This window comes from Ipomoea triloba, chromosome 9 (genome assembly GCF_003576645.1).
Source record: "Ipomoea triloba cultivar NCNSP0323 chromosome 9, ASM357664v1".
Taxonomy (NCBI): Eukaryota; Viridiplantae; Streptophyta; class Magnoliopsida; order Solanales; family Convolvulaceae; genus Ipomoea; species Ipomoea triloba.
The window spans coordinates 8,618,547-8,646,213 of NC_044924.1; the positions used below are offsets into that span (position 1 = coordinate 8,618,547).

The 27,667-nt window shown below is 35.1% G+C and overlaps 3 protein-coding genes across 6 annotated transcripts; 2 read left to right on the forward strand and 1 right to left on the reverse strand.

Moving 5' to 3' along the window:
- Window positions 1-310: 310 nt before the first annotated feature.
- Window positions 311-5,153, reverse strand: LOC116029344. Its single transcript, XM_031271298.1, has 3 exons — window positions 4,559-5,153; window positions 3,746-4,439; window positions 311-1,764 (listed from the first exon to the last, which is right to left on the reverse strand). Exons 1-3 carry the CDS (start codon window positions 4,909-4,911, stop codon window positions 703-705), a joined length of 2,109 nt encoding a protein of 702 aa, XP_031127158.1. The 5' UTR covers window positions 4,912-5,153; the 3' UTR covers window positions 311-702.
- Window positions 5,154-9,018: 3,865 nt separating this feature from the next.
- Window positions 9,019-13,285, forward strand: LOC116030208 (zinc finger CCCH domain-containing protein 44). The gene is made up of 3 exons (XM_031272384.1): window positions 9,019-9,330; window positions 10,007-10,067; window positions 12,274-13,285. The coding sequence occupies exons 1-3, from the start codon at window positions 9,258-9,260 to the stop codon at window positions 13,028-13,030; spliced, it is 891 nt and encodes a 296-aa protein (XP_031128244.1). The 5' UTR covers window positions 9,019-9,257; the 3' UTR covers window positions 13,031-13,285.
- A 9,295-nt stretch (window positions 13,286-22,580) lies between these two features.
- LOC116029392 (delta(12)-fatty-acid desaturase FAD2-like) lies at window positions 22,581-26,943 on the forward strand. Of its 4 annotated transcripts, none has more exons than XM_031271373.1 (2): window positions 22,581-22,736; window positions 25,524-26,943. In XM_031271373.1, the coding sequence occupies exon 2, from the start codon at window positions 25,535-25,537 to the stop codon at window positions 26,684-26,686; it is 1,152 nt and encodes a 383-aa protein (XP_031127233.1). In that variant the 5' UTR covers window positions 22,581-22,736; window positions 25,524-25,534; the 3' UTR covers window positions 26,687-26,943. The 4 variants fall into 4 exon arrangements, with proteins under 4 accessions (XP_031127233.1, XP_031127234.1, XP_031127235.1 ...); XM_031271374.1 differs by having other exon boundaries at window positions 22,585-22,736; window positions 25,529-26,943; XM_031271375.1 differs by lacking the exon at window positions 22,581-22,736 and adding an exon at window positions 23,727-24,813.
- The last annotated feature ends 724 nt before the right edge of the window (window positions 26,944-27,667 follow it).

Here is a 27,667-nt window from a genome sequence, read left to right on the forward strand (position 1 = left end):
GTAGTTATGAACAGATAATGCATTGTAATAGAGTTAGTAATATTCAAAACCCTTCCCTTTATACGGGAGGTGGTGGGAGGTTGAAAAAGTAGTTATGAACAGATACTGCATTGTAATAGAGTTAGTAGTATTCAAAAAAAAATGAGTTGGTTAGTTAATAACTTCAACTATCAATTTTATTTTGGTTTTCTAGCCTCACACTTATTTTATGAAATTATATTACACCCATTTCTTCTGCTCTAATTTACATTACATGCATGCATTAGTAGTAGCCTCACCCTTTCAATTAACTCATCAAACCTCAATCTAATCAACAGTCAACACTCTATCAATTCAACAATAAACAAAGAATTATGTTTTCATTTGGTGATACAAACACTTGTCAAAAATCTTCTGAAAGAAACATGGTCACCCCTTTCTAGAGATTGTGTAATTTAAGGTTGAGCTCAGAACTGGAATACCATTCCGATAGTGTCCAAAATACTTCTAACTCAGCATAAGTGGAGAAACATAATAGTGCTACCAATTTTCATAGCTTTGGTTAATAGAAAATACTTATCCAACAGTATATATGAACCTTTTCCTGGATTTCTGCTTTTTTGAACCCTTCATTTTTTTGGGGAAGGGTTAAGTTAAGCCTAACTAAAGATAAGGAAGTAAAACAACTAAATACTCAACATAGCAAAATACCTTTGCCGAATATCACCTCCTTGCTCTCTTCTTTGGTTGTTTTGAAGCCAATGATTCAGAGTGATCTACGTCCAGATTTCGTTTACTCAACTGAGGAGATGGAGCAGCACCTCTCTTTGGGGGCCGACCAGAGCTCTTCTTTGACAGGCTGCCCTTTTCCTTAGTCTGCTGTGTTGCTTCAGGAGGTTTTGAAGACACAGGCTCTTTTCTTCCACTGCTCTTTCCACTTTCGTTTCTCTTCTTCTCGTATCCTCCTCCTCCTTTGCTATCAGCACTTAGCGGGGTGCTCTTTAATGCGTCCAGGAGTGATCCACTGTTTGAGGAAGAGCCTTGTTTCATTCGATTCAAGAAATTTGCTGCACTTCGTTTCTTCAAGTCCGTGCTAGATTTGTCATTAGTATTCTCACTTTTAGACTGGTGATTCTGGGGAGAAGGATCTCGCTCTCGCTTTCCTTGGGTTTTCTCTACAACTGCAGCTGAATTTTTGGTAGGGATGGTGGTACTGGAATTCTTTTCATTTCTCCTTGAGGTTGTGGAAGCTGAACTGAATCTATCGCGTGTTCTCTTCTTTGTGATTCTATTTTCCCCGGAATTGGTGACTGTTTGGGAAGGCTGCTGTTTTGAGTTTGTAACTGGTTTATCATCAGGTCTTCTTGCTATTTGTTCCCTCCTTTTATCAACTCCAGAAGAGGATCCTGATGATTTTGGAGTGATAGAACTGCGTTTACGGCAAACAACCAACGACCCCGATTGTTTTGTCTTCAGAAGCAGAGACTCAGCGGGCTTAGAATTTTCTTCCTTCGTCAGTGATGCGAGTTTTATAGACTTCTGCTTCACGGATGAGGAATAAAACTTGGCTCTTGGCAACTCATTGGAGACAAGCTGTCGAAGCTCCATTGCTGCGAGGAACTCTGATGTGTTCTTCCTGAAGAAGATGATGGCATTGTTTGCAAGAAGAAGTAAATCGCGAAAGAATTTTGCTTTGCAAACTAGATATCTGCCTTCTTCAAGCCATGCTCGAACCATTTCAAGATCAATATGTTGTCTGATTAATAGCTTATAATCTTCTGTTTCCTGCAAAATTTAAACAGCAACACCATTTCAGGCAGCATGGAAGACGGATTCTGTTGCTAGCTTTCATAAACAAATCCAAAATAGAAAGAAAGAAAGAAAAAGGATCATAATTTAGATACAAAGTCACCAAATATGAGTATACAATAGTTAATCTATTAATCCAAGCAGACAAGAACAAGAAAATGAACATATGGTGTTGATCATCCACTATAAGCACCAGCTAGAAGTGAAGTCCAATCATTTTAAGGACTGCATTAATCATGATTCTGAGTAACCTATCCTGTACAGTCCAAACTCCAAAAGGAATTGGTAGAATCTGTCTTGAAATGTTTCAATTAAATTGCAGATAGCAGCCAGTACATCACTAAAACCACATCACAGACCTATGGAAAATGGAATGGGAATGTTCAGCATAAACTAATAATTCCAGTTTAAGCGTACTTGGATATACCCATCAATGTAACATTGAAGAGAGATATATATATATATAATACGACTAAACTAATTTGAGAATAACATTCAGTAAAATTGAGTTGCATATCACTGCAAGAATATCTTAAACTGTCAGACTACAATATAAAATTTGTGTGGTTAGTTTATTAAATAGACAAGTATATTGTATATCAATTAAAGAAACAAGATGTTACAAGTCTACATCTCTACAGTATAAAATTTGTGTGTGGATAGTTTATTAAATAGACAAGTATATTGTATATTTAATTAAAGAAACAAGATGTTGCAAGTGTACATCTATAATGCATATAACCCCCACACCCTTTTCCCAATTTATTAGTACTGTTTAATAAATACTGTAGTAGCTGAAGTAGTTATCACTAGCAAGTTCAGAGTAAATTCCCCTCCACTAAAACCAACTAAAATAAATTAAAATTGGAGACATTTTTGTGGTGGCGAAAAAAGAATGTCCAAATCATCATTATCCAGCATGCTGACACATAAGATTTGAAATCTCCAACATTAACACAATAGACAAAGAAAGTAAGCTGTCACACTTTAGACATTGCTTGCATACTTTGCCATTTTTTAAAAGCATTAAGAGAATGGAAAATGAAGTTATGACCTAAAAAGCTAGTGAAATATTAATAATCACATTAATGATGTATGAATTAGGAATACATCCTCCTGGGTTATACATAAGAGAGTCTTTGTTTTTTATATATTTCTTTAAAAACAAAATAATAATAATAATAATAATAATAATAATAATAAAACATTTTATTCATTTCTAAAAACCAAAACATTTAAAGACCGTTTCCTGTAAAATAGTTGTAGGAATGTATATGCAGAGAAAAACTTTCTACTCCGTAATAACTTTTCTAGACCCAAAATTTTAAAAGTGGACCACACAAGTAGTAACTTTTCCATATTTTAAATTTTGCTAATTTTCCAACTACCAAACAACCTCTTATCGTAATCCATGGGCCAGGGCTTAAGTGTCACTGCATTGGTCATAATCTTGATACCGTACATTATTGCACCAATTATAGTTTAAAAGTCATTACCGCATTAACTCTTCCTCATTGTTTTAATAATCATTAATTAAATTATGAATATTTACCTTAATTAAAAAAAGTTAATGACATATGATGACCTCTGAGTATAGTAATTTTTACACATCATAAACTTTTAAATTGACCATAGTGGTCCCTCGACTTTTAAATTGTTATTATTCATATCTAAATTAAGAAAGGATCATGACTAGTTAAAATTTGATAGTTGAAGAATTATGGGAGTTAATTCAACACGTGGTCAAGTGGTCAATATGGAAGTTTAGAACTAAACAGGCAAAAACACTATATTCCAATGAACCCAAATGGTATTAACCGAAACCAAATCTATGACGTCTAAGTTACGGTATACTCATAAGGTAGCTCTACCGTAATTGCTGAATAATAAAACTTTACCGTGATTAGTAATTACTGAACAACCCAAAAAGCGAGGACAAAATTAATTTTTACTTTACCTGGCTCTCAAGCCGACGCATGAATAAAGCGTAGTGCTTGTTGCTTTCAATCTTTTCGAGAAAATTGATCAACGGTTGAAATTCGACGGGCATTTCTTTTACGGCTGGAGATTCGTTCGTGTTTGCACGCTCATCACGGCTGCTACTCCGCCGATTCGACCTATCAGCATCCCCTGTCTTCCTCGATTTACTCGCCGAGCTCTGTACGTCAGAGTTCTCTTTCGTACCCTCCTCATTACCCTTAGACTCGGCTACCGATTCCAATAACTCAGTCGAGTCGGTTACCGGTTCTGTTTTCAGTTTCACTACCTCATGAACCGGTTCCTTTTCCACGCTGTTAGAGCTACAGTTACATGAATCCTCTCGACCCGGTTTTCCCTCTTTTACTTTATCCGGTTCGTCTTCTACGTTTCCGGTTAATATAGCTTCCAGGTGTTTCCCGTCGTCTTTTGTACCGGTTCGTGCATTTGCGTCTTTCTGATCCGTGGAATTCGATTCATTCATGGACTGTTGGTCCTTATCGCCGGTCACTGGTTCTCCGGCGTCCGATTCCGGGGTAATCTCAACGTCGCCTTCATTTTTCTCCTCACAACGGATTTCCTGTTTCTCACTCATCGCCGGATCTGATTTCTCATCCTCTCGCAGACTCCGATCTCTCTCTTCCGTCAGTGTCTTCACCTTCAATTGCAGAGACCTAGATCACAATCAAAGAAATCTCTCATTTTCCAGCAAAAATTGCTCATAAAACCAAGCTATCATCATTCAGATCTTCAAATTTCTATACTTATGTATATATAGGAACATGCGAATTACACGATAGAGATATCATAACGCTCAACTTCGCGTCTCAGTTCAGCGACTCGGAGCCTCCGCAACTCCTCCAGCAAAGGTACGGCGGTCTCGGTTCGTTCGCCACACTCATCGTCAACACCGTTAACTTCACCGGAAGAGAAACGTCTCTTGAGGTCAAGGTATTTAAGTCTACAGCTCTCAGGCGATAGCAGCATCGTCGGAACGGAGCTCCGTTTCTGGAGCTCGTCGGCGACGGAGTCCCAACTCTTGGTGCCATGGCGGTTGACGGCGCCTGCTAACAGCAGCTCCTCCCACGTGCCCCAACGTGCCTCCTTTACCGGCGTGTTGTCCGCCGTTCCGTCCGATTTGGCCATAACCGAGTAGTAAAAATGTGCCGGGCAATCCGTACCGTCTGTTTATGTTCTCTCTTTTTCTCCGTCGTCTAGACTCTATAGTCTAGTCTCTTCTCTCCCTATACCTTTGTCGGACTTCGGGCTGGGCTGGGTTGGGCTGGACTGGTGATCTGATTCGAGATTGATTATTGATTTATTGATAAGATTTGTTCTTCTGCTTTTCTTCTTTTGGGGTCTCTTTTGTATTGCACTGCCTGGGAAATTCGTAGATACAGCACACAGTTTCTGATATATAATTATTATTATTCTTTTGTAATGACAAGAAATATGACTTTTACTATTCTTTGGATTATTACTTTGTAGTTTGTACATCTTATTTAATATAAATACTCTGTACAAAATAGACTAATAGAGTATATTTTCATTAAATAAATGCACAAATAATGGAAGTTATAATAAAGGAAAGATAACAAAAAGATACTTTCGTTAAACAATTTATTATGAACATGAGGTATAATAATTTTTCTTTATATAAATATATAAAGGTTTCAGCCATCTTCGCGGGTTCCTACAAGTGCAATATAGACGTAGCACTTTTTTTTTTTCTTTCCGAAAGATGATAAACTAGCTTCGGGGTTAAAGGGTCAAATTAGTCCCTGAACAATAGCTGAAAAGTCAATTAGGCCCCCGAACATTTAAAAAGTGCAATTAGGTCCTTTAACATGTAAAATTTGAACAAAAAACCCTAAAAACCGGTAAATGACCTGCAATTCAGGACAAAATCCGGCGCCGGACTCCGGCAAAGGCGACCCTTTGGTCGCCTTCCACGGCGGAGGTCGCCTTCCATGGTGGAAGGCAACCTTTTGGTTGCCTTCGTCGGAGTCCGGCGACCGACGCCGGCGCCGGTCGCCGGATTTTGTCCTGAACCCTAAATGACCTGCAATTGCAGGTCATTTACCGATTTTTTGGGTTTTTTTTTTTCAAATTTTACATGTTAAAGGACCTAATTGCACTTTTTAAATGTTCAGGGGTCTAATTGACTTTTCAACTATTGTTCAAGGGCTAATTTGACCCTTTTCCCTTGGCTTATTGCGATTTTATGCTAGCACTTTTAAAGAGAGAAAGTGTGTGTGTGTATGTCTTTACGTATATATGTCTCTAAATAATGTGAATGTTTGACATGTTATATATAAAGTTACACTCACCTAACACCAACTTTGACACTTTGCATGAAATTAATTACGAGCATTTGAATTTGTTTCAAATATTTTAGGATTGCAGGTATTTATATAGAGTTTTTACCCAAAATGGTCCCTCGACTATTGCTCATTCTCAATTTTACATTTCGACTTTCAATTGCACCTAATGTGGTCCCTCGACTTTCAAAAACTCACCTAATTTGGTCATCCGTTACATATTCCGTCAAATCAGTGTTAAAATGGAGAGCATTTTCATCCATTTACCTATTGTTAGCTTAATAAACATTGAGGAATAGTTAAAGGACCATTTTGAGAATAGTCAAGAGACCATTTTGGGAAAAACTATTTTATTTATTTCATTTTTGTTTATTTTCATTTTTTAGACTCTATAAAATTAAAATTTCTATACATTTTTTTTCTTACAAATATAAATAGTTAAAATCGTGTAATCCATCCTAAAATTTTTTTAAATTTTTTACAAACTATTCCTATGCAGATTTACAATAAGTTTCGTAAATTTTATAAATACTCATTTTTTAAGCACCGATTAAAATAATTCTTAGTCACATCCTTAGTACTAAATATATTACTTTGGATCTTTTTTATAAATAAGATATAATATTATTAAACTCAAATAATTAAAAATAATGTGCCCACAACACAAAAGATTTTATGATTGACTTAAAAATTAACTATAAATTTTATTGTTGAATACAAATTGACAATTATTAAACATTATTTATAATAATTATTATGTCCCGTGTAATATACTAACATTATTAGGTAGGATTTTTATAATTAAGGTATAATTTAATAAAATCGAAATTATTACAAATAATGTGTCCACATTACAAAATAAATTATACTTACCTTAATAATTAATAAAAAAAAATAAGAAGAAGAAAACATATAAAAGATGTCATACAATATCTTAAATAATGTAAATTAATATAAAATTTAATAATTACTTCGAAATCAAATACAGAAAATATTGCAGGAAACATTGACGAGATTTTACTTTTCGGCTCACCTGAGAAGTTTACTAGAAAAATTTACCTTTCGGTCCAATATTTTCCCTATATTTTACACTCTTTGGGTGTCTACGCTTGAAAAAAAAATATTATTTTCAATGGTAAAAGTAATATTTAATGTGATACATAGTGATTGATTGTCTATGAACATAAAAAAAAAAGTATATGACTATTTATGAAATTTACGAAACTTATTGTAAAACTTCATAGGAATAGTTTGTATATTTAGAAAGGAAAAGTCTGTAAATAAAGTTAAAAATTTTGAGGTTGGATTGCGCGATTTTAACTATTTATATTTGTAAGAAAAAAATGTATCGAAATTCTAATTTTATAGAGTCTAAACAATGAAAATAAACAAAAATGAAATAAATAAAATAGTTTTTCCCAAAATGGTCCCTTGATTATTCTCAAAATGGTCCCTCAACTATTACTCAATGTTTATTAGGCTAACAATAGGTAAATGGACGAAAATACCCTCCATTTTAACACTGATTTGACGGAATATGTAACGGAGGACCAAATTGGGTGAGTTTTTGAAAGTTGAAGGACCACATTAGGTGCAATTGAAAGTCGAAATGCAAAATTGAGAATTAGCAATAGTCGAGGGACCATTTTGAGTAAAAACTCATTTATATATTTACTAATCTTAGTAATAAAAATATGAATTAAAAATTTGTAAGTAAGAAGTGTAAATCATTTAGATAACAAAAAAAAAAAAAGCATCTTTAGTCATTTGGAGTGACTCAAAAGTTCAAATATATATATATTTTTTGGTATATTTACTCCGTCCGTCCATGGTTGCTCCGGGATGCACGGAGAATCGTCACTTGTGAGAATTGAACCCGGATTCTCCCAAAATTCCTCCATACAAAGGAAGCTCACTTGCCACTTGAGCTACCCTATTGGGTTAAAGTTCAAATATATTAAATGCAATGAAAGTGTGTTAATGTCTTAGTTTTAGATCTGCTATTTATGCCAAAGACCTTGTGGTCTAGTGGCACCCGGTGTCCTGGTTTACACTTTCACGTGGATGATAGGAGTGGGTTCGAGCCTTAGTGGAGGTGATTCTTTGTGCTTCAGTAACTTGAGAAAGTAGCTATGAATAGATATTACATCGTAATAGAGTCTATTTTGTTTTGCATGAGGACTTGTTACCCCTACAAATCTTGGTACTCTGGTCCTATATAAAAGTATCAAATTAGGTATGTGTTTTACAATTATTAGACACCTTGAAGTCTATTTTGTTTTACAATGTGTTTTATATTTGAATTATTTTATTAAATTAATTATGTTTCGTATTTTGTTATGAATATTTTTATAAAGTTTTGATGTGTTTTATTTTTACTTATATCCAACAATATTTATGACTATATTTCGCCTCTACTGGACAACATTTCTGACTCCGTCCCTGCAAATAAGCAAAATTTTCCCTTGCCAACCGGCAACCTCCCCGTATAAGGGAGCAACTTAGTGCCACTAAACTACAAGGTCCTTTGGCGGACCATATTAAAATAAAATAAAAAAGATGACCATATAATATAAAATGGATCCTGGCCTACGAAATAATTTGCCACTAAAATTATTATAAAAAAAGATGGGCCGTTAGAAGAGTAGTACAAATTTAAGCCTGAAAGCCCAGCCCAAAGCTCCATATATATATATTTTTTATCATTTTATGGGCGGTACACAAATTCGCAGCACGTGACGTTCCCAGATCTATGCTCATGTCATAGCTCAACTCACGGCACGTGACACTGATTTTTGACAAAACCGGGAGAATATCGTGGGCGGAATCCAACCCGGAGTCTCAACTAAATTTAACCCGATTTTCTGAATCACAAACTGTATAATATTCCTGAAATATATATATATATATCTATATCACCCCATCCTCTCGCTTTCTTTACGAGCCATCGACTCGTCAGCCCATTCATCTTCAAGCTTCGCATAAACCCTAGATTAGGCTTCGGTTAGGGTTTTGGCCGATTTGAGCTGCTTCTTCTCCTACTGTTCCTTTACTTCCAGCTTCTAGATTCGACTTCTTCTGGAATTTTCGCCACCTTTTCTTCGGTATATTTGAATTTTGTTGCTGAGCTTTCAGGATTCGTTCCGGTCTCGATCCGTGCTCTCTGAAGCCATGTACACCAAAAAGAGGACCAGATACGAAGCTGCTCCCAACGTCAATGGAGATTTTAAAAAGGCCAAGCAAGGTTTGTTTTTTGCTTTTTGTTTTTGGATTTACACTGTCTAATAGCGTTAATTATTATCTGTTAAACGGTGCCTTGTTTTGCTTAGCTTTCTGTATAATCATGTGAAGATTTTTTGGTAATTTAGGGATGGTGTACTGAAGTGTACTTTAGTGTTCATTGTTACGTGGTTAAAGCCTGAGATTTGCAGATTCGAGAGCGATAAATGTCCTGAATCGTGTAGTGCTTGTTCCTCATTCAATTTTTTGAACTTTTTTATTTGCTTCCTAGAAGATGAGTGAGAAGTTAGGACCCAAAAGAAAATAAATCGAACTCTGGAATTTGTCACTTACCCAAAACAAACCATGTTGCTTACTGAAACTAAGTATCCCTGTTTTCAGCTAAAATATACTGAGTATCAACTAAAAGAGTGAAAAACATTGATTTAAGGTATTATTCATGATGAATTATTTGTATTTAATGATGAGGGGTATTGTGAACTTACTGGTTATACATGGTGGAGGACAGTATTCTTTACTTATTCCCTCATCCAGAAAGTATATCTTCAAATGCTTAAATTTAAGCCCTAATTTAGCTCTTGCTGGAATAATCAGTAATTTTTGCTGGATATTCAACTAATACAAATTTTAAAATGAACATAATTTCTAACTGGAAATAAATAATTAATGTTCTGCAACAGAATTGGACACAATTTCAAGTGGTATAGGAAGCAAATCGAAGCCATGCACGAAGTTTTTCAGGTTATAATCTTTACTTACCTAAAATGAGTATTTTAAAACTTTAATTTACTGTTGAAGTGTTTAATCATGAATATTATCTACTTACTACTAACTATTTTCTTACTGTTGTAATATATGTTCCCAAAAGGTTATATGTTTTAGCCAGTCAAATATACATTTCTTTTACAGGCAGTATGAGTCAATTATGCTTATGCAGTGTCTAATCAATTAGGCATTCACAAAGGAAGAAGTATATATTAACAATTTTTGTTAAGTAAATTGGTACCAATTGTATTGTGCTCAGGAGTGTGACATTTAAACAGCCCAACTGTCTGTAGTATATTTGCTATAAGGAAACACTTACAGGTTTCTATAAAGGCTTAATGATTGAAAAAAGCAATGTGCTTGCACATTGTGATGGTTTTGATCAAACAATTTAATCATGTGGAATTTTTCAGTTTTAGCCAAGAATTGAAGGTTTGTTGCCATTTTGGCAATTTGGCCAAATTAGTTCTTATTGATAAAAGTGGAAGAGGACTTTCACTCTTAGACTCTCACTGTTGACAACCAAAAACCCATGCCATGTGGCCCATCTCAGCTTTTTATCTATACACATTACTACCATCATCCACCAATTGTTGTTGAAACATTAATCGAAGGTTTATATGCTTTAGACCAATTTTTATCATACAATGTTTTCTAGAATTCTTCACTGCCGCAGAACTGAATAAACTGAATCATGATTCATCAGAATTCTCTAAGACCTAGTGTATCAGGTGCTTATGCCACCTGCAGAAGCAAAATGTAATCTGTGAAAACCATTTCCAAGGTGGTGCTACTCCTTCAAGCACCATTCTTGGAGATCCCAAGGGAATTAAAATTTAGCAGACTAAGTACAGAGACATTCTGGTTCCATTTAACTGCTTTCCCTGTGGCAATACAAGAATTACTTCCAACAACTAATTCCCTTACCTTCTCAATTTAAACCTTTAGCTCCTTGAAAATTTTAAGATTTGTTTTGCTAAAATTTAGTTTAATTTTGTAACTTTGTTGTTAAAAAAAGTTTGGACCTTTGAGAAGTAAATTGTCTTGGTGATAAGTACATACTCTAAATGAGGTAATTTCAGTTGTGGCAGATTTCTTTCCTTTTGTTCTTTGGTTGCTGATGATGGAATAAGTGTTCACATCAATAAGCCCTAATTGAATTATGGCCAAAAATTGAATTTGACAAAATTTGCTATGAGCTTTTAAACCCCGGCTTAAATTGTCAAAATTAAAAGGTCTCTAATTTTTCCACATGTTGCAAATGTTTGACTTTGTACTATGGTTAAGATCAATACAAGTATGAATTTGACAATAATTGTAAAGGAATGCTCTTTGTACCATTTTGCTTGATTACATCAATTACTATTTGTTTTATATATGCATTATCAAAAAATAAAATACAGACATGCATTATACTTTTGCTCTGAAATACTGTCTGGTATCTGAAATGATTAAATACATGTATGACTTGGAATATATAATTGTTAGGAACTATTCCAATTGTCGTTGACTTGAGTGGGCTTGACTACATCAATTAAATTATCATACTTTTATATACAAAGCTGTTGTTTGTAACTTAAGCATATGTTATACTCTTCAGTAGGGTTATTACTTGCTGTATATTTGTTGAGCTTGAGTGTATTGCTGTTTTGATGTATCATGAGAAGATGCCCCTGTTCACTGCTTTTAGGTTGCAGTTTAGCCCAATGTATTCCTTAACCCATGATTAACTGTGTCAAATCAACTACTTGAAATACCTTTTTTGTGCTAATTAAATAAGTTTCCAACATTTGATATTTAAGAGAAAGCTCACTGTAAGCTGTACATGTGGATATATGCAGTGTGTGCTCACTTAAGATTTTGTGTGGCTAAGAGAGACCAGAATGGTTATTTTAAAAATCAGGCTGGAATTGTTAAAATATTCATATGCATGTCAATGCCTTGTAATTTTTATTTGAGAAGGTGGGATCTTGATGAAAAGCAATTGTCTTATGCAATTTATCTTTTTTTTTTTTTTTGGGTTATTATTAATCTGATGATGAAAATTAGTTATTTGTGTGTCTAATGATCGTTATTCTGTTAAAATTTGAAACTTCATTTTTATTTTGGGGCAAGCACACATGGTTCTCAAATGTTATTTAGTATAGTAGTATTTACAATTTATATTTTGTTTTGTGTGCAGTACTGCGGGATGTCCTTTTGGTGAGAGCTGCCATTTTCTTCACCATGTTCCAGGTGGCTATAATGCTGTTGCCCAGATAATGAATTTGGCCCCAGCTCCGAACTCAAGAAACATGCCAGCACCACCCATTTCAAATGGTAATTCTGGTGCTACTGTCAAAACCAAACTATGCAACAAATATAACTCAGCTGAAGGATGTAAATTCGGTGATAAGTGCCACTTTGCTCATGGGGAATGGGAAATTGGGAAGCCCATTATACCAGGTCATGAGGATCCTCGCGCCATGGGGCCTGGACCTCTTCCTGGGCGTTTTGGTGGCCGGATGGAGCAGCAGCCTGTGTCAGGACCTGCTGCCAGCTTTGGTTCCTCTGCTACTGCAAAAATTAGCGTGGATGCATCCCTCGCCGGAGCTATCATTGGGAAGAGCGGAGTGAACTCCAAGCAGATATGCCGGCAAACAGGTGTAAAATTGTCAATTAGAGATCACGAAACAGATAAAACCCTGAAGAACATTGAGCTGGAGGGTACATTTGAGCAAATCTCTCAAGCTAGTGCAATGGTAAGAGAGCTGATTAGCAGCCTTGGTTCAGTAGGTGGGCCGGGAAGAGCAGCACCTGCAGCACACGGAGGTCCAGCCTCTCATTCAAGCAATTATAAGACAAAGCTTTGTGACAATTTCACTAAAGGATCATGCACTTTTGGAGAAAGGTGCCACTTCGCCCATGGGGCTGCTGAAATGCGCAAATCAGGTGTCTAGACTTCTTTTCCTTAGTGTACCCTCTGTACCTTAGGCCTCTGCTCAGTCTGCTGTTGTGCTCTTTCCTGTACTATTCTCAATTTTCAGCCATTGCTCTACACAATTCAAACACTGGGAGTAATGAGTAGTGTTAACGGTATTTAGGCATTTGTGTTTTTGTATCCCTGATATTTTTTGGACCATTATTTTGTGATTCTAGGTTTTTTTGGACCGTTACTTGGTTATTCAGTTATTCTAGTCGTTATGTTTTTTTCATGTTAATGCTTTAGCTCAGGAGAAATCTAATTTTTATGGTTTACAATTTCAGAGTATACAACCGGCACCTTTGTTAATCCCCATATATAATGCTCAAAGGGTCAAATAGGTTCTTAAACTTGGCCAAAGATTTTGTGGTTAAGCAACATAGTTGTAGTTCTTCTAAGTGAGCGGCCACAGGTTCAATTCTCAGTCCCCATTGGCTCTTTGTGCTTTAGTAGGTTGAGAAAGTATTTAGCTTTTTGTGCTTCAGTAGGTTGAGAAAGTATTTATGTACGGATACTACATTGTAACAGAGTCAATTTTAGTTTAAGTGTAGAAATGTACCTAATCTTAACTTTTAAGCATTAACATGATGCACCTTAAGTATTTATGTACATATACTACATTGTAACAGAGTCAATTTTAGTTTAAGTGTAGAAATGTACCTAATCTTAACTTTTAAGCATTAACATGATGCACCTTAAGCACACAAACAAATCACCTTAAGAAGGAAAATTATGCACAAGTTTTACAACTGACACACCTTAAACACACAAATCACGCACTTTAAAAAGGAAAATTACATACCTTAAGTCTGACGCACATTAAGCACACAAATCACGTACCTTAAGAAGGTAATCACACAAATCACGTACCTTAAGAAGGAAAATCACGCACTTAAAGTTTTAGATTGACGCACTCAAGTTTTAACAACTAACGCACTTTAAGCTCAAAATCGCCGCGAACCTTAAGCACAAAAACTATGCACCTTAAGAAACCACACACCTTAAGAAGGGAAATCACGGACCTTAAATTTGACCTAAACTTATGAATTAAATTTGTTCTTTTTTTTTTTTTTGGTTTGAACCAATAAATTATAAATAAAGTAAATTAATTTATCTCTCTGTGATCATTCGACAAATCAAATCAGAAGAGAGTTTATTCAATTCACTCTCAAATCTCAAATAATGACTAGGTGTTAACTTGGATCTGCTACCCAATCGTAAAGACACGCCTAACCCAAAAACTCAAACACCGTCCATACCCCCATACCTCGCCATGCCGGCCAACCGCCACTATCTATCACAATCACCTCTAAGTCTCTAACCCAATTCGATCACATCGCCATTGCCCACCTAAAAACTAAAAACAAGCATTCCCCCGCCCCACAACCACTACAATCTTCTTCCTGCCGTCCTGGCCGGTACCAAAATACTAGGGAGGCCAAACACCTCTTCTCCTTNATCACGGACCTTAAATTTGACCTAAACTTATGAATTAAATTTGTTCTTTTTTTTTTTTTTGGTTTGAACCAATAAATTATAAATAAAGTAAATTAATTTATCTCTCTGTGATCATTCGACAAATCAAATCAGAAGAGAGTTTATTCAATTCACTCTCAAATCTCAAATAATGACTAGGTGTTAACTTGGATCTGCTACCCAATCGTAAAGACACGCCTAACCCAAAAACTCAAACACCGTCCATACCCCCATACCTCGCCATGCCGGCCAACCGCCACTATCTATCACAATCACCTCTAAGTCTCTAACCCAATTCGATCACATCGCCATTGCCCACCTAAAAACTAAAAACAAGCATTCCCCCGCCCCACAACCACTACAATCTTCTTCCTGCCGTCCTGGCCGGTACCAAAATACTAGGGAGGCCAAACACCTCTTCTCCTTTAAAAGAGTGAGCCAGGGCAAAACAAAAAAAAAAAAAAAGTAATATAAAAAATAAGAACTATATTTTATGAACTCTCATTTTTTAATTTTCTGTGATCAACATTTTATGTTTTGACTTCTGATAATTCAAATAAAAGAGGTGGGCCATAATTTTTAATCATTTCATTTTTATTACTCAAGAAAATTTAAACATGTAACATAGATTTTTTATTTATTTTTTTAAAAGGGTGATGCATGGTGTCAATCAACAAATCCCTACCCTAACAGCTTCGGCATGGTTCTTAAACACAAGGGGTTAATTATACCTCCCTCCTCATCATATCAATATCATATAGATTGTTTTAAACAAAAAATTATGCTCTCTCATCTATTGTTTGCCAATATTAAAAAGAGACTGGGAGAGAGAGAATAATCCATATAAACAAGATGATTGGCATCGGAGGCAAGCGGTAAATCTTTAAGTTGTTTGACGAGTTAATTGTAGGATTTTTAAATTTTAGTGATCTAGTTACATTTATTATACATGTGCAATTTAGTAACCTAATTAAATATTTTTAATGTAAAGTTGAAACCAAATGTACAGATTTAGATTTAGCCCCCGATGATTAATCCTACTTAAGCACAAAGTACGTGGTGAGTTTAGTTTCTGAAGTACTAAATTCGCTACTTTATTAAGTAACGTATTGGTGGCATAAATAATCTCCAAGGGACTAAAATCATCACTTCTCGCATAACTTAGAAGTTAAAGATCTATGATCATGCATATAACTTAGGGACTAAGTTTGTAGCTTTGGTACAATTGAAGAATAAAAAGTATAATTTTCTCCTTTTTTAAATGATGGTTTTTTTTTTCAATTATATTAATAAACCTACTAGAGTCTCATTTTAGATAATCAGTGCATGTACTTCTATTGCATACATGCCAACAAGAATACTACTTTAATTTGAAGACATATATTAAATATGAGAAAAAAAAACATATGGACAGACATGTGCCATTGCAGTTGCACGTAACAATATAGTATTATGATATTATCACATTAAATTATTTGATTTTGGACATAAGCAGCATGAATCTGGTGATATGTCCGGAGCTTTACCCTCGCGCAGCACGAGCGTTGTTGTTATTATAATTATTACTTTCGTCGAGCTCATCACACAAGCACCAAAATTAAACTAACAAAATGAACTACATAATTTTAATTGAGTTAAGAGCAATTATATAACTTTAGTTCAAGCTAGAAAAATGTATTTAATTTCTCAAGTAAATAACTTTAATCTATTTTAGTTTAATTCTTGTCCTTTAACCATTACAAAAACATTATAGGTTAAAATCAAGTTTATTTTGGAGTAGTTAAAAAATGGGGAAATCGCACTTTTGGTCCCCCATTAGTACCACTTCTGCAATGTTGTCCTTATCTTCCAATTTGAACACTTTTGATCCCTCAGTTATTGACCCGTTAGTCAATTTAGTCCTTCTGTCAGTTAACAACCATGACCTCCGTTTAGACCATGGGTAAATTTGAAATTTCACATGGGAATGCACTTTTGGTCCCTCTTCGAACTTCAAGTTAAAAAGTGCCGTCAAAATATCAAGTTTCTCTCTCCGAAAATCTGAGCTTCTTCCTCAACCACCAGAAGCCGAACTTGGAGCTTCTCTTTCTTTTCTCTCTCTAGGACCCCATAGGTAGTAGAAGACAGCTTGGCTGAAAGGGCGGACGCTAACGTGCACCGGAGGTGGTGGGCTGGCGAAGCTTTTCTCTTTGTTTTGTTTCGTTGTTTTTTTTTTTTTTTTTTTTTTTTTTTTTTTGACTAATTTCACAATCTAACCCGTCGCCCTTAGATGGCCCAACTTCGCCATGTTTTTTAGCAGCTCAGATGGTTTATAGATAAGTTGCGCCTCTGGTGTGCATCTTAATTATTAGAAAATTATAGATTTTTTTGTTTTTTAATTTTGGATATTTGATTGGAATTAGTGTGTGATCTGTAAATGGGGTTTTCGAAATTAGACGCTTTAGTTTTAGTAATAAATAGAAAAATTTTCTATATAGAGGTTTTTTAATACTTAGATTTTTTGGGGTTTGAGCTGAATCCTAACCTTTTTTTTTCTTTTTTTTTTTTGTATATTTTCTATGAACGTATATGTATATTGCTTAATTGTTCTTTGAAAAGCGATGATGGAGAAGAATGAGGTTGTGAAGACTGGGGATGGTTTCATAGATAGAAGTAAAGTTAGGATTTTGCTGTGCGATAATGATTCCAAGAGCTCTGAGGAGGTTTTCACGCTATTGTGCGAATGTTCCTATCAAGGTTATTAAATCTTCTTTGCTATTCAGTTTCAAGATAACTTTGCTACTATGATTGTTGTTGTTATTGCTATTTTTTTTATTTTGCCTAAAATTTGTATGTTGCTGCAACATGTTCTGCATATTCTGAGTTGGATTGAATTGAATTTTTCTGGTTCAGAGTATATTTTATGGAGAATGCATGGTTATTAACTGACAGAAGGACAACATTGCAGAAGTGGTACTAATTGGGGGACCAAATTTACATTATTGTTTACTTCAACATTCTAGTTCTGGTTTTCTTGCCATGTGAAATTCCAAATTTACCCATGGTCTAAACGGAGGTTAGGTTTGTTAACTGACAGAAGGACTAAATTGACTAACGGGTTAATAACTGAGGGATCAAAAGTGTTTAAATTGAAAGATAAGGACAACATTGCAGAAATGATACTAATTGGGGGACCAAAAGTGCAATTTCCCCTTAAAAAATTGAGACTAAAATGATTAAAAATGCATAATTGTGTGACTACAAATATTCTGCATTTTTCGTAATATATATGTGTGTGTAAAAATGATAACCACACAATATTGGGACAAGGAGGATATCCATTATCAATCTCGATTCCGACTTTCCCAAGCCCCTTGTCCCAACGATTTTTTTTTTTTTTCCTGGCATTCCGTGATACATAGTACGTACATGTACACATTTATTTCCTACAAATCATTTGATAGATGTTTTCAACCAAATTTAGTCCTTTCAAAATTAAAGAAATGGATATTTACAGAAAAAAGTACACGTAAAAGCTGGAGTAATTAATACGGAGTCAAAGTTTTGAAAATGGCTGCCCAAAATCAAGTTGCGTGATTCATATTTTAATTTGGGTAGTACAATAACGTAAACTAATATTAATAAATAATAATATGAAAAATTTAAATTAGTCACCGAACTACGCACAAAAGTGTGAGTAGATCATCTAACTAAAAAAGTGAAGGTCATTGAAGTGTCTAAAAGTATACAATTCAACCAAATTTGACATGTTTCTCAGGACATCGTTGACGTGACGGTCATTATATTAAAATTTATTAATTTTAAAATTTATTTTAAGAATTTAAATAAAATAAAATTTTCTAAATAAAGGAAAAACCCACACACCCACCCTCCACGTTTTCATCTCCGGCCAGCAGAGACGAAGACCCGGCTAGAAATGAAGAAAACGCTTTGTTGATCTCTAGCATGGAAGCGTTTTATTTGTCACTGGTCGGAGACGAAGACAGAGAGGAAGTCGATTTTTCCTCCTTTTTTAAAAATATATTTTATTTAAAATTATTAAAATAAATTTTAAAAAAATATTTTTATAAGATGATCGTCACGTCAGCAATGATGGTCGAATTGTGTTATTTTGACTTGATGACTTAATTATAAATTTTTTTTGAATTGAATAACTCAATAATTACATTTTTACATGTAGTTTGGTGACTAATTTCAACTTTTTTCCTAATAATATTAATAATAATAATTTAAGATAAGGACATAGAGAGTTACGTACAAACAAGAAGATTTCACGTTTAAGCAAAATGCATGGGGATTCTATTCATTTTTTAATTTCAAACTTGCTAGTTGCTGTCTACATACCATTCTAATATTATAAGAAATAAAATGTTTCAAATAAAACTTGGAGTAATGTAGGTTTAGCGAGGTTGGTAATCCTATAACCTATTCGGCCGGTCACCTCATTAAACTTGAAGTAAACGTTTATATTTTTTTCTTTCTTTCTTTCATGCGCGCGCACATATATAACAAAATGATGATTTGAAAATAAAAATAATAAAAAAATATAGCATATGCATGATAACTAGCTTATTGGTGGATATTTTAAAAAAGACATTATTGAGCATGAACGAATATACAAAATCTAAAATCATAACGATAAGGTCCTAGGAGCAAGGCAACTAAATATAAATACATATATCAAACCCAAACACAAAAGAGCCCTCCAAAGTTCGAGTTAAGACTTGTTAGGCAATGAACTCGGCTCGTACTTTGTATATCTGGTGTAACATGTACAAGAATTATCAGCTATTTATACATTACAAGTAAGGTGTAGGTCACAACCACAAAGTCAAATATTTAAACCTAAGGGTTGTGAGTAATTCTCTCAACCACCCACTTTTTCTAACACGTACTCCCCTTCAAGTTCAAACTGGAGTATAGATATTAAACATGTGCAATTTGTTACATATATATTGATGGTTTCGTGATCCCGGCCGGAGTAGTCACTCGGTGGGTCAACACAACCGATCGAACGAATATAAAATATAAAAAAAATAAATAGGAACAAGAGTAAAAACAATAATTTTAATGTGGAAACCAAAATGGTAAAAACCACGAGCCTTTTTGGGCGGTGCCAAACCGAACTTTACTATATAAGTATATATTTTGTAGGCAATTTGTACATGTTTTCTCTACTGTCTCCCTTTTCTCAGTAGTCACTCGGTGGGTCAACACAACCGATCGAACGAATATAAAATATAAAAAAAATAAATAGGAACAAGAGTAAAAACAATAATTTTAATGTGGAAACCAAAATGGTAAAAACCACGAGCCTTTTTGGGCGGTGCCAAACCGAACTTTACTATATAAGTATATATTTTGTAGGCAATTTGTACATGTTTTCTCTACTGTCTCCCTTTTCTCAGTAGTCACTCGGTGGGTCAACACAACCGATCGAACGAATATAAAATATAAAAAAAATAAATAGGAACAAGAGTAAAAACAATAATTTTAATGTGGAAACCAAAATGGTAAAAACCACGAGCCTTTTTGGGCGGTGCCAAACCGAACTTTACTATATAAGTATATATTTTGTAGGCAATTTGTACATGTTTTCTCTACTGTCTCCCTTTTCTCACGTTAGAGCGCCCCCCCCCCCCCCCTTCTTGTTTCCCTGACCCTTCTTATAGTAGCATGGGGGATTGGGGGGTAGATGTTACATAGGGAAATTAAAGGGTAGTTTAATAGGGTAATAATGAGATTTAATGGGTGAGTAAATGGGGAAATAAATAGATAATTAATAGGTTTTATGGGTAATAATTGGAGTGATTAATGGGTAATAATTAAGATAATAAATGGAAGGTTATAGAAGGATGATTAGAGAGTCGACTAGTCACAATTCGAGTGCTGACGACCGAGTCCGAATATCATGCACGACTGATTGCTATATTGTACCGATTTGGTGCTTATGTTGGGTATCTATATGAAGTTTGACTCCCACTCTGCCCTTTTTGTGAATACGTTAGCTAGTTGATCACCACTCGAATATGCACAACAAATATTAGTCATTGTTGCACTTTCTCTCTTATAAAATGACAATCAACTTTAATACTCTTTATGTTTCATCTGCTCGTGGAAAATCAGAGTGTTTGTAATATGTATAATAACACGATTGCCACACCACAACCTAATAGGTAACTTCACATCCACACCCATCTCTTTTAGAATATTATGCACCCAAACTATTTCACTGGTCACATGAGTCATAGCTCTATACTCAGACTCCGCACTTGACCGTGCTACACTGCTCTGCTTCTTACTCTTTCATGAGACTAAATTGCCTCCTATAAACACACAATATCCCGTCATAGACCTTCTGTCACCAGGCGACCTTACCCAATCTGCATTGAAGAACGCCTCAACATCTGTGTGTCCAAGATCAACATAAAGGACTCCTTTCCCAAGTGCACATTTAAGATGCTTCACAGTATGAACGAGTGTTTCCCAATGATTTCGTGTTGGTGAGCTCATGAACTGACTTACCACACTTACTAAAAACACAATATTTGGACGAGTAATCGTGAGGTAGTTCAACTTTCTCACTTACCTCTTATACCGTTCTAAATCTCCAAACACCTCCTCCTCACATGCTACAAGCTTGACACCCGATTCTATGGGCGTAACACACGACTTTAACCCACGTAATCCAGTATATTCAAGAAGGTTCAAACACATATTTCCTCTGTGAAAGAAATATGCCTTTCTTGGAGCGAGTAACTTCAATACCCAAAATGTATTTCAGTACTCCTAGATCCTTAGTATGAAACTCAATTCTGAGGAATGATTTAAAAGTATAAATTTCGGCTGCATCGCTACCTATATCATAATGGTCAAAAGATTTGTCACTAAATGCATTTTCTTTAACATCTAACTAGTATAAAGGCCAGTGATTAAGAACAACCAAAGATATAAATATGCGTACAGAAGTCAACTTAGCCACCGAGGAAAATGTCTCGGTATAATCTATACCATATGTTCGTGCATACCCCTTAGCCACCAATAGCATGCTTTGAGTCTAGCAATAGAGCCGTCAGGATTCATCTTCACCACATGCATAAACCACTTCCACCAATTCCCAAACATCTTTCACAGTTATACAGTGTTACATAGATAAAATTAATTTTCTATCAATACAATTTATTATGCGGGACGATAAAGTTTTATCATCAATTTTCCATTCTTGGGCTAGTGCATCAATTGGACATGATTCAGTCAAGTGTCCATATTTACCCATGCCCAACCCCTAAATTTATTTCAACTAAAATTTCCATTCAGTCAAGTGTCCATTATTATTATTATTATTATTATTATTATTATTATTATTATTATTATTATTATTATTTATCGAAAGTCAACTTCTTCAACAAAACAACCGGAAAAAAAAATCTTGAAGTTTGGAACACAATGTCGCCGGTAAAGCTCGCCGGGGAGTTCCAACCGCCACAGATCTTGATCGCCACTTGCTCCCCCTCGCCATCGATGTCGTTGCTTCTTCGCCTAGTGAACCAGAGTCACCGGCCAAACGCTGTTAGTAGCCAGGGACCACTGCTACTATGCGCCGTAGGAAGGAGAGATAAATCCGGTGATGGAATGATGATGCAACAGTTGTTCAATGTAGTTGGCGACCACTCACTTTTTTTAAAAAAAATTTTTAAATTGTATTTTTAAAGTTTATTATTAAAAATAATTTTAAAATGACAACTCACCGTCCAATTAAGCAAGTAACCTGATAAAATGGATGGTAACCTACTATTAGGTGAAATTGCATATATTTGAAGTGTTCATTGACTTAATTACACTTTTTTTATTCAGTTGTCTAATTGCACTTTTAGGTTACATTCAGTGACCAATTTAAATCTTATTCTTATATAAAATATATTATTCTTATATAAAATAATACTTCATTGTAATAGAGATAGTACTCCTTACAAAAAAAATAGTAATAAAAAAGGTGTGAGTGGTTGGTGTGGTCCACGGTGTACGTAAAGACGAGGGTGGTTCCATTTCGGAGGGAAGACCAAAGCTTAAATAGCGGCCTCTCTTCTCCTCATACGCAGATACAAGGCCGCCGGAGATTCAACGCCCTTCCTTCTACACATTCACGGGGAGAGAGAGAGACAGAAGAGCTCTTGGAGGTTGAGAAAGAGGAACGGAAGGCCGTTCAGGTAATTTTCCTCATTCAATATATTTGTGTGTATATATACACACACTACATATATGCGGTCTCTGTAGTTTGAACTTCAACATTTGCATTTAGCAGCCTTTTACTGTATAGGCGGCCTATGCCTTTTAGATCTATTCTTCCTTGTGCTTTCCTCTTGCTGATTGTTTTTGCATAGATTTGGATTTGATTTCTGAGATTGTCTTTGTTCATTCTCGTGCTTTAGGATGCATGTTTTGTATGCAGATCTACTGATTCTTTGAGCTTTTATTACTGATTGTCATCATTACTTTCTGTTGAATTCGACATTTCATTTAGGAGAAGTGGTCTTTCTTTTCTGTTTAATGATCCATCCTTTTATTAATGATACTTGTATTTAATACGGAGTACAATTGTACGAAAATTCAAATATATTAATTCTGGGATTGATGGATCACACAAATAATAATCTCATAATATTATTGAATGAATGGAGGTAATCTTAAAAAAAACATGTTTCCATCTCTGAAGTTACCACGTTTAGTATAAACTTTTTTGTTCTTTAAAAAAACATGTTTCCATCTCTGAAGTTACCACTTTTAGTATAAACTTTTTTGTTTGAAATAAGTATAAACTTCTTATTTAACCAAAATATTAACAATCATTATAGCAAATCAGTTATTTTCCACATGGACAACCCTAGCCGATTTGATCGAACAATTGACTTGGTAAGCAGAAGGTTCTAAGTTTGAGTCCGGTAGGACTGAGGGAGCTTGGAGCTGACTATTGGCTTTCTTTGTTTTAGCCGGTCAACTATGAACAACTTAGATTGGTTTAGCACCTTGTGATCCTTTTATTACTCTCTTCTTGTCTACATATTTTAGAAGTTTATTAGTAATGTATGAATATAGAACTATCTGTAAGGTTATTTTAGTAAAGTAGACAACTTTTATTTCTATTAAATCATTTGTAAAATGGTTTGACTTTTCTAATATTAATTTTGATTTTTCTTGAAGGAAAATTCTATTGAAATGTTAATACTATCTTTTCTTCTAATTTAGATTGGATTTTGCCAAAAATTTAGATGAAGGGATTTTATTTCCAGTTCTCCCCTAGGGCAAATATTGGATTCTTGATGTTGGACAACTTGCAGATTTAATTTCATGTGATTTAATAATACTTTTGTAGTGTAATTCATCCAATAATTAAATGCACTACCTTTTTAAAAAAAAATCTCTAGCTGCCAAATGTAAAAGACTGGGCATTGATCTGATTGAATTTATTTATGTGAATATGGATATGAGGATGTCTATAGGGGATGCTAAATATTTTGGCCTTTGAGATTCTTAGCTGTTGCCTTTTCTAGTTGCCAAGATTATAGGTTTAGGTCATTATTTATTGTACAGCTTAGATATTTTTTTTTTTGGTTGTTTACTTGTTTTTTGTGCACGTGGACAAATTGGCTGCCACATGACTTACAAGTTTGGTCATTAGATATTAGGAGTATGGAGGAATTATGCAGCTGTTTGGCACTATCACTGATCCAATCTAATGTGAACATGTGAACCTTCGTACAAGGCTCCTTTAGTGGGATGTTTGATCAGATCTCCAACTCATGGAGAAAAGAAAGATAAAAGAATATGCTATTTTTTAAAAATATTTTATAATCAATTTATTTGGTAATTTTATTTTATGTTTATTTAATGGCCCACTTGTTACTTTTATTATTTGTTAAAGTGGGATGCTTTGGTCTTATCATCCTTATTTGTCAGCTTCTCCTTAATTTAAGTACTTGGATCTGAATTTGATTGTCTTGCCAAATGTTAGATCTAAGTATTTTTTTTATGCTTGATTCTTAATATAATTGAGAAACTTTTTGACTTTTGTCTCCTGGTTCACTTTCCTTGCCTTCCACAATTAGTTCAAGTGGAAGACTTTTGCTTGACTTGAGGAGAAATTGATACAGTTAAGCACCCGTAATTTTTTCCCCAGCCATTATTTGAAATGACAATACTAGATCTAAAAATTTCAATTTTCTTCAAGTGAAAATCCTTATGAAGCACAGTTGGTATCTGGGGTTTCACAGAATTCTGATTGCCAAGGTGATTTTATGGTTTATTACTTGATGCAAATACTTAAACACTTTGTGACCTGCAAGAATGTGAAACCAATAAGCCACAACTTTGAAAGAAAGCGTAGATTTGGTTTGCTTAATGTGTAATGTTATCCCATTGAGATTTAATTCGCCCAAGTCAAAGAAATATCTTTTTGATGATAAAATATCTTGCTTAATTTATCTTTTTAAAAAGTGCAAGTTCTTCCTTTTCTTGATGGCCATCCAATAAATTCTTCTATGTTCCAAGTTGTTGATTTTATATTTGTGAGCCTACCCAATTGTTTTCATGTATTCAACCCAAGTTGGATGTCATATGAAGGTATACTCCTCTGTATATAGAGAGGACATAATAATGACTCTTAGCCAGTAAGGAAAACTATAGACCATAGTTAATAGTAATAATGACTCTTAGCCAGTAAGGAAAAGTCCATAGACCATAGTTACTAGTTAGGATTTGAGATTAAATAAATATATGCATCTGTCTGTCTATAGAACTTGTGTTTATGGTTAATTCTGATGCTTTTAACTTTCACGCAGTAATATGTCTCGTTTTTAGTCTTGAAATCTTCTAGGCTTTTTCCTCCTTCCATCTAGTATATTCAATCTTTTATTGTATCCTTTTCACTGTCCATTTAGTTTACGAAGCATCCAGAAATCTGCATTTTTATATGACAACCATATCTGATCTTATTGTAGTTCAGTAAACAATGGGTGCTGGAGGCAGGACGGCTGTACACCCAGAGGGCAAGAAGTCCAAATCTGATGTTGTTAAGCGTGTTCCATATGCCAAACCAGCTTTCACAGTTGGTGAGATTAAGAAAGCCATCCCACCCCATTGTTTTCAACGATCCGTTCTTCGCTCATTCTCCTATGTTGTTTATGACCTCATAATTGCTTCTCTCCTCTACTATGTTGCAACGAGCTATTTCCATCTCCTCCCACACCCTCTCTCTTACCTGGCCTGGCCACTTTACTGGATCTGCCAAGGCTGTGTACTCACAGGAGTTTGGGTCATTGCTCATGAATGTGGCCATCATGCATTCAGTGACTACCAATGGCTTGATGACACTGTTGGACTTATCCTACACTCTGCTCTCCTTGTCCCATACTTCTCTTGGAAATATAGTCATCGTCGTCACCATTCAAACACTGGTTCCCTTGAACGGGATGAGGTCTTTGTACCTAAGAAGAAATCTGGCATGAAATGGTATTCCAAATATCTTAGCAACCCCCCTGGCAGAGCATTCACGCTCCTTGTCCAGCTCACTCTAGGCTGGCCTCTATACCTGATGTTCAATGTTTCTGGGCGGCCATATCCCCGCTTTGCCTGTCACTACGACCCTTATAGCCCTATATATTCAGATCGTGAGCGTGCTCAGATCTTCCTATCTGATGCTGGTATCTTCGCTGTAACCTATGGGCTGTACCGTCTGGTGGCAGCTAAAGGGCTGCCTTGGGTTCTTTGTGTTTATGGTGTCCCGTTACTTATTGTAAACGGGTTCCTCGTACTGATCACGTTTCTGCAGCACACTCACCCATCATTGCCTCACTATGATTCCTCGGAGTGGGATTGGTTAAGGGGCGCCCTCTCCACCGTGGACAGAGATTATGGAATTCTGAACAAGGTATTCCATAACATCACAGATACTCATGTGGCTCATCATCTGTTTTCAACCATGCCACACTATCATGCAATGGAGGCCACAAAGGCTATCAAACCAATATTGGGTGAGTACTATCAATTTGATGGCACACCAGTGTTCAATGCAATGTTCAGAGAAGTGAAGGAGTGTATGTATGTGGAGCCAGATGAAGGTGACAAGAACAAGGGTGTTTTCTGGTATAAAAATAAGCTTTGAATTTAACCCTGGGGGAAAATGCATATTGCAGATTGAGAAGTTCTGCTGGAGGTTTTGCTTCTCATGTATTGGTAATTTAGAATGTTTTGGTTGGCATGTATTTGAACTTTATTAAGTTTCTAGATCAGTGCTAAATCATAGCAATATGAATTTAGATAGGTGTTCAAGCTGGCAATCTAGTATTGAACTAGAATCAGAAATCCCTAGCATGTAGTAATTGCTTTTTCCATAAATAAATGTTCTTGGTTTGAGTTTTTTTTTTTTTTTTTTTTGAGAACAGGTTCTTGGTTTGAGTTTGTATGTAAATTCTCATGTAATATTTTATTTATTTATTTATTTATTTTTGGTGAGGAGGAGGGGCCTCGGGGACCCCAATGAATGATTAATGACGCTTGCAAGAATCGATACCAGAGACGTCACGCAGAAGGAGCTCTCTCATACCCTCGGGAGGGTGATTCAGAACAATCGTATCCCAAGATGAGCTTTGACCCATGTTGGCAAGGAAGTCTATGCATTGGTTACCTTCACGATAGATATGATAAAAAGTTCACTTCCAAAATAATCTATCAATACTTAAATAAAAGTGAGGTGGTTCAATACTCAATAATGAAGTACAGAGTAAATATAATTGATGAACAATAAATAAGATGATTAAGACCCTAGTTTTTCAAATAGTAAAAAATTAAGTGTGAGATATTGCATATCTATAAATGGATAATGCTACACGGGATTGGAGGCTTGAGCAATACCTGACCAATCTGAATTATCCGATCAAATAAAAAATTGAAAAGGAAATTGGACTGATTGTAAACACTGAAATTTGATAAGGTAAATGGATTGGCATAATGGCATATGTACCGATTGGGCCTTGTTATTGGTTTTGGTGGAGAATTGGTTGTCAAGTTAATTACTTTAATTGAGCTAGACTAATATTTCTTTAATTGGGTTTTGGTGGAGAATTGATTATGTAAGCCTAATAAA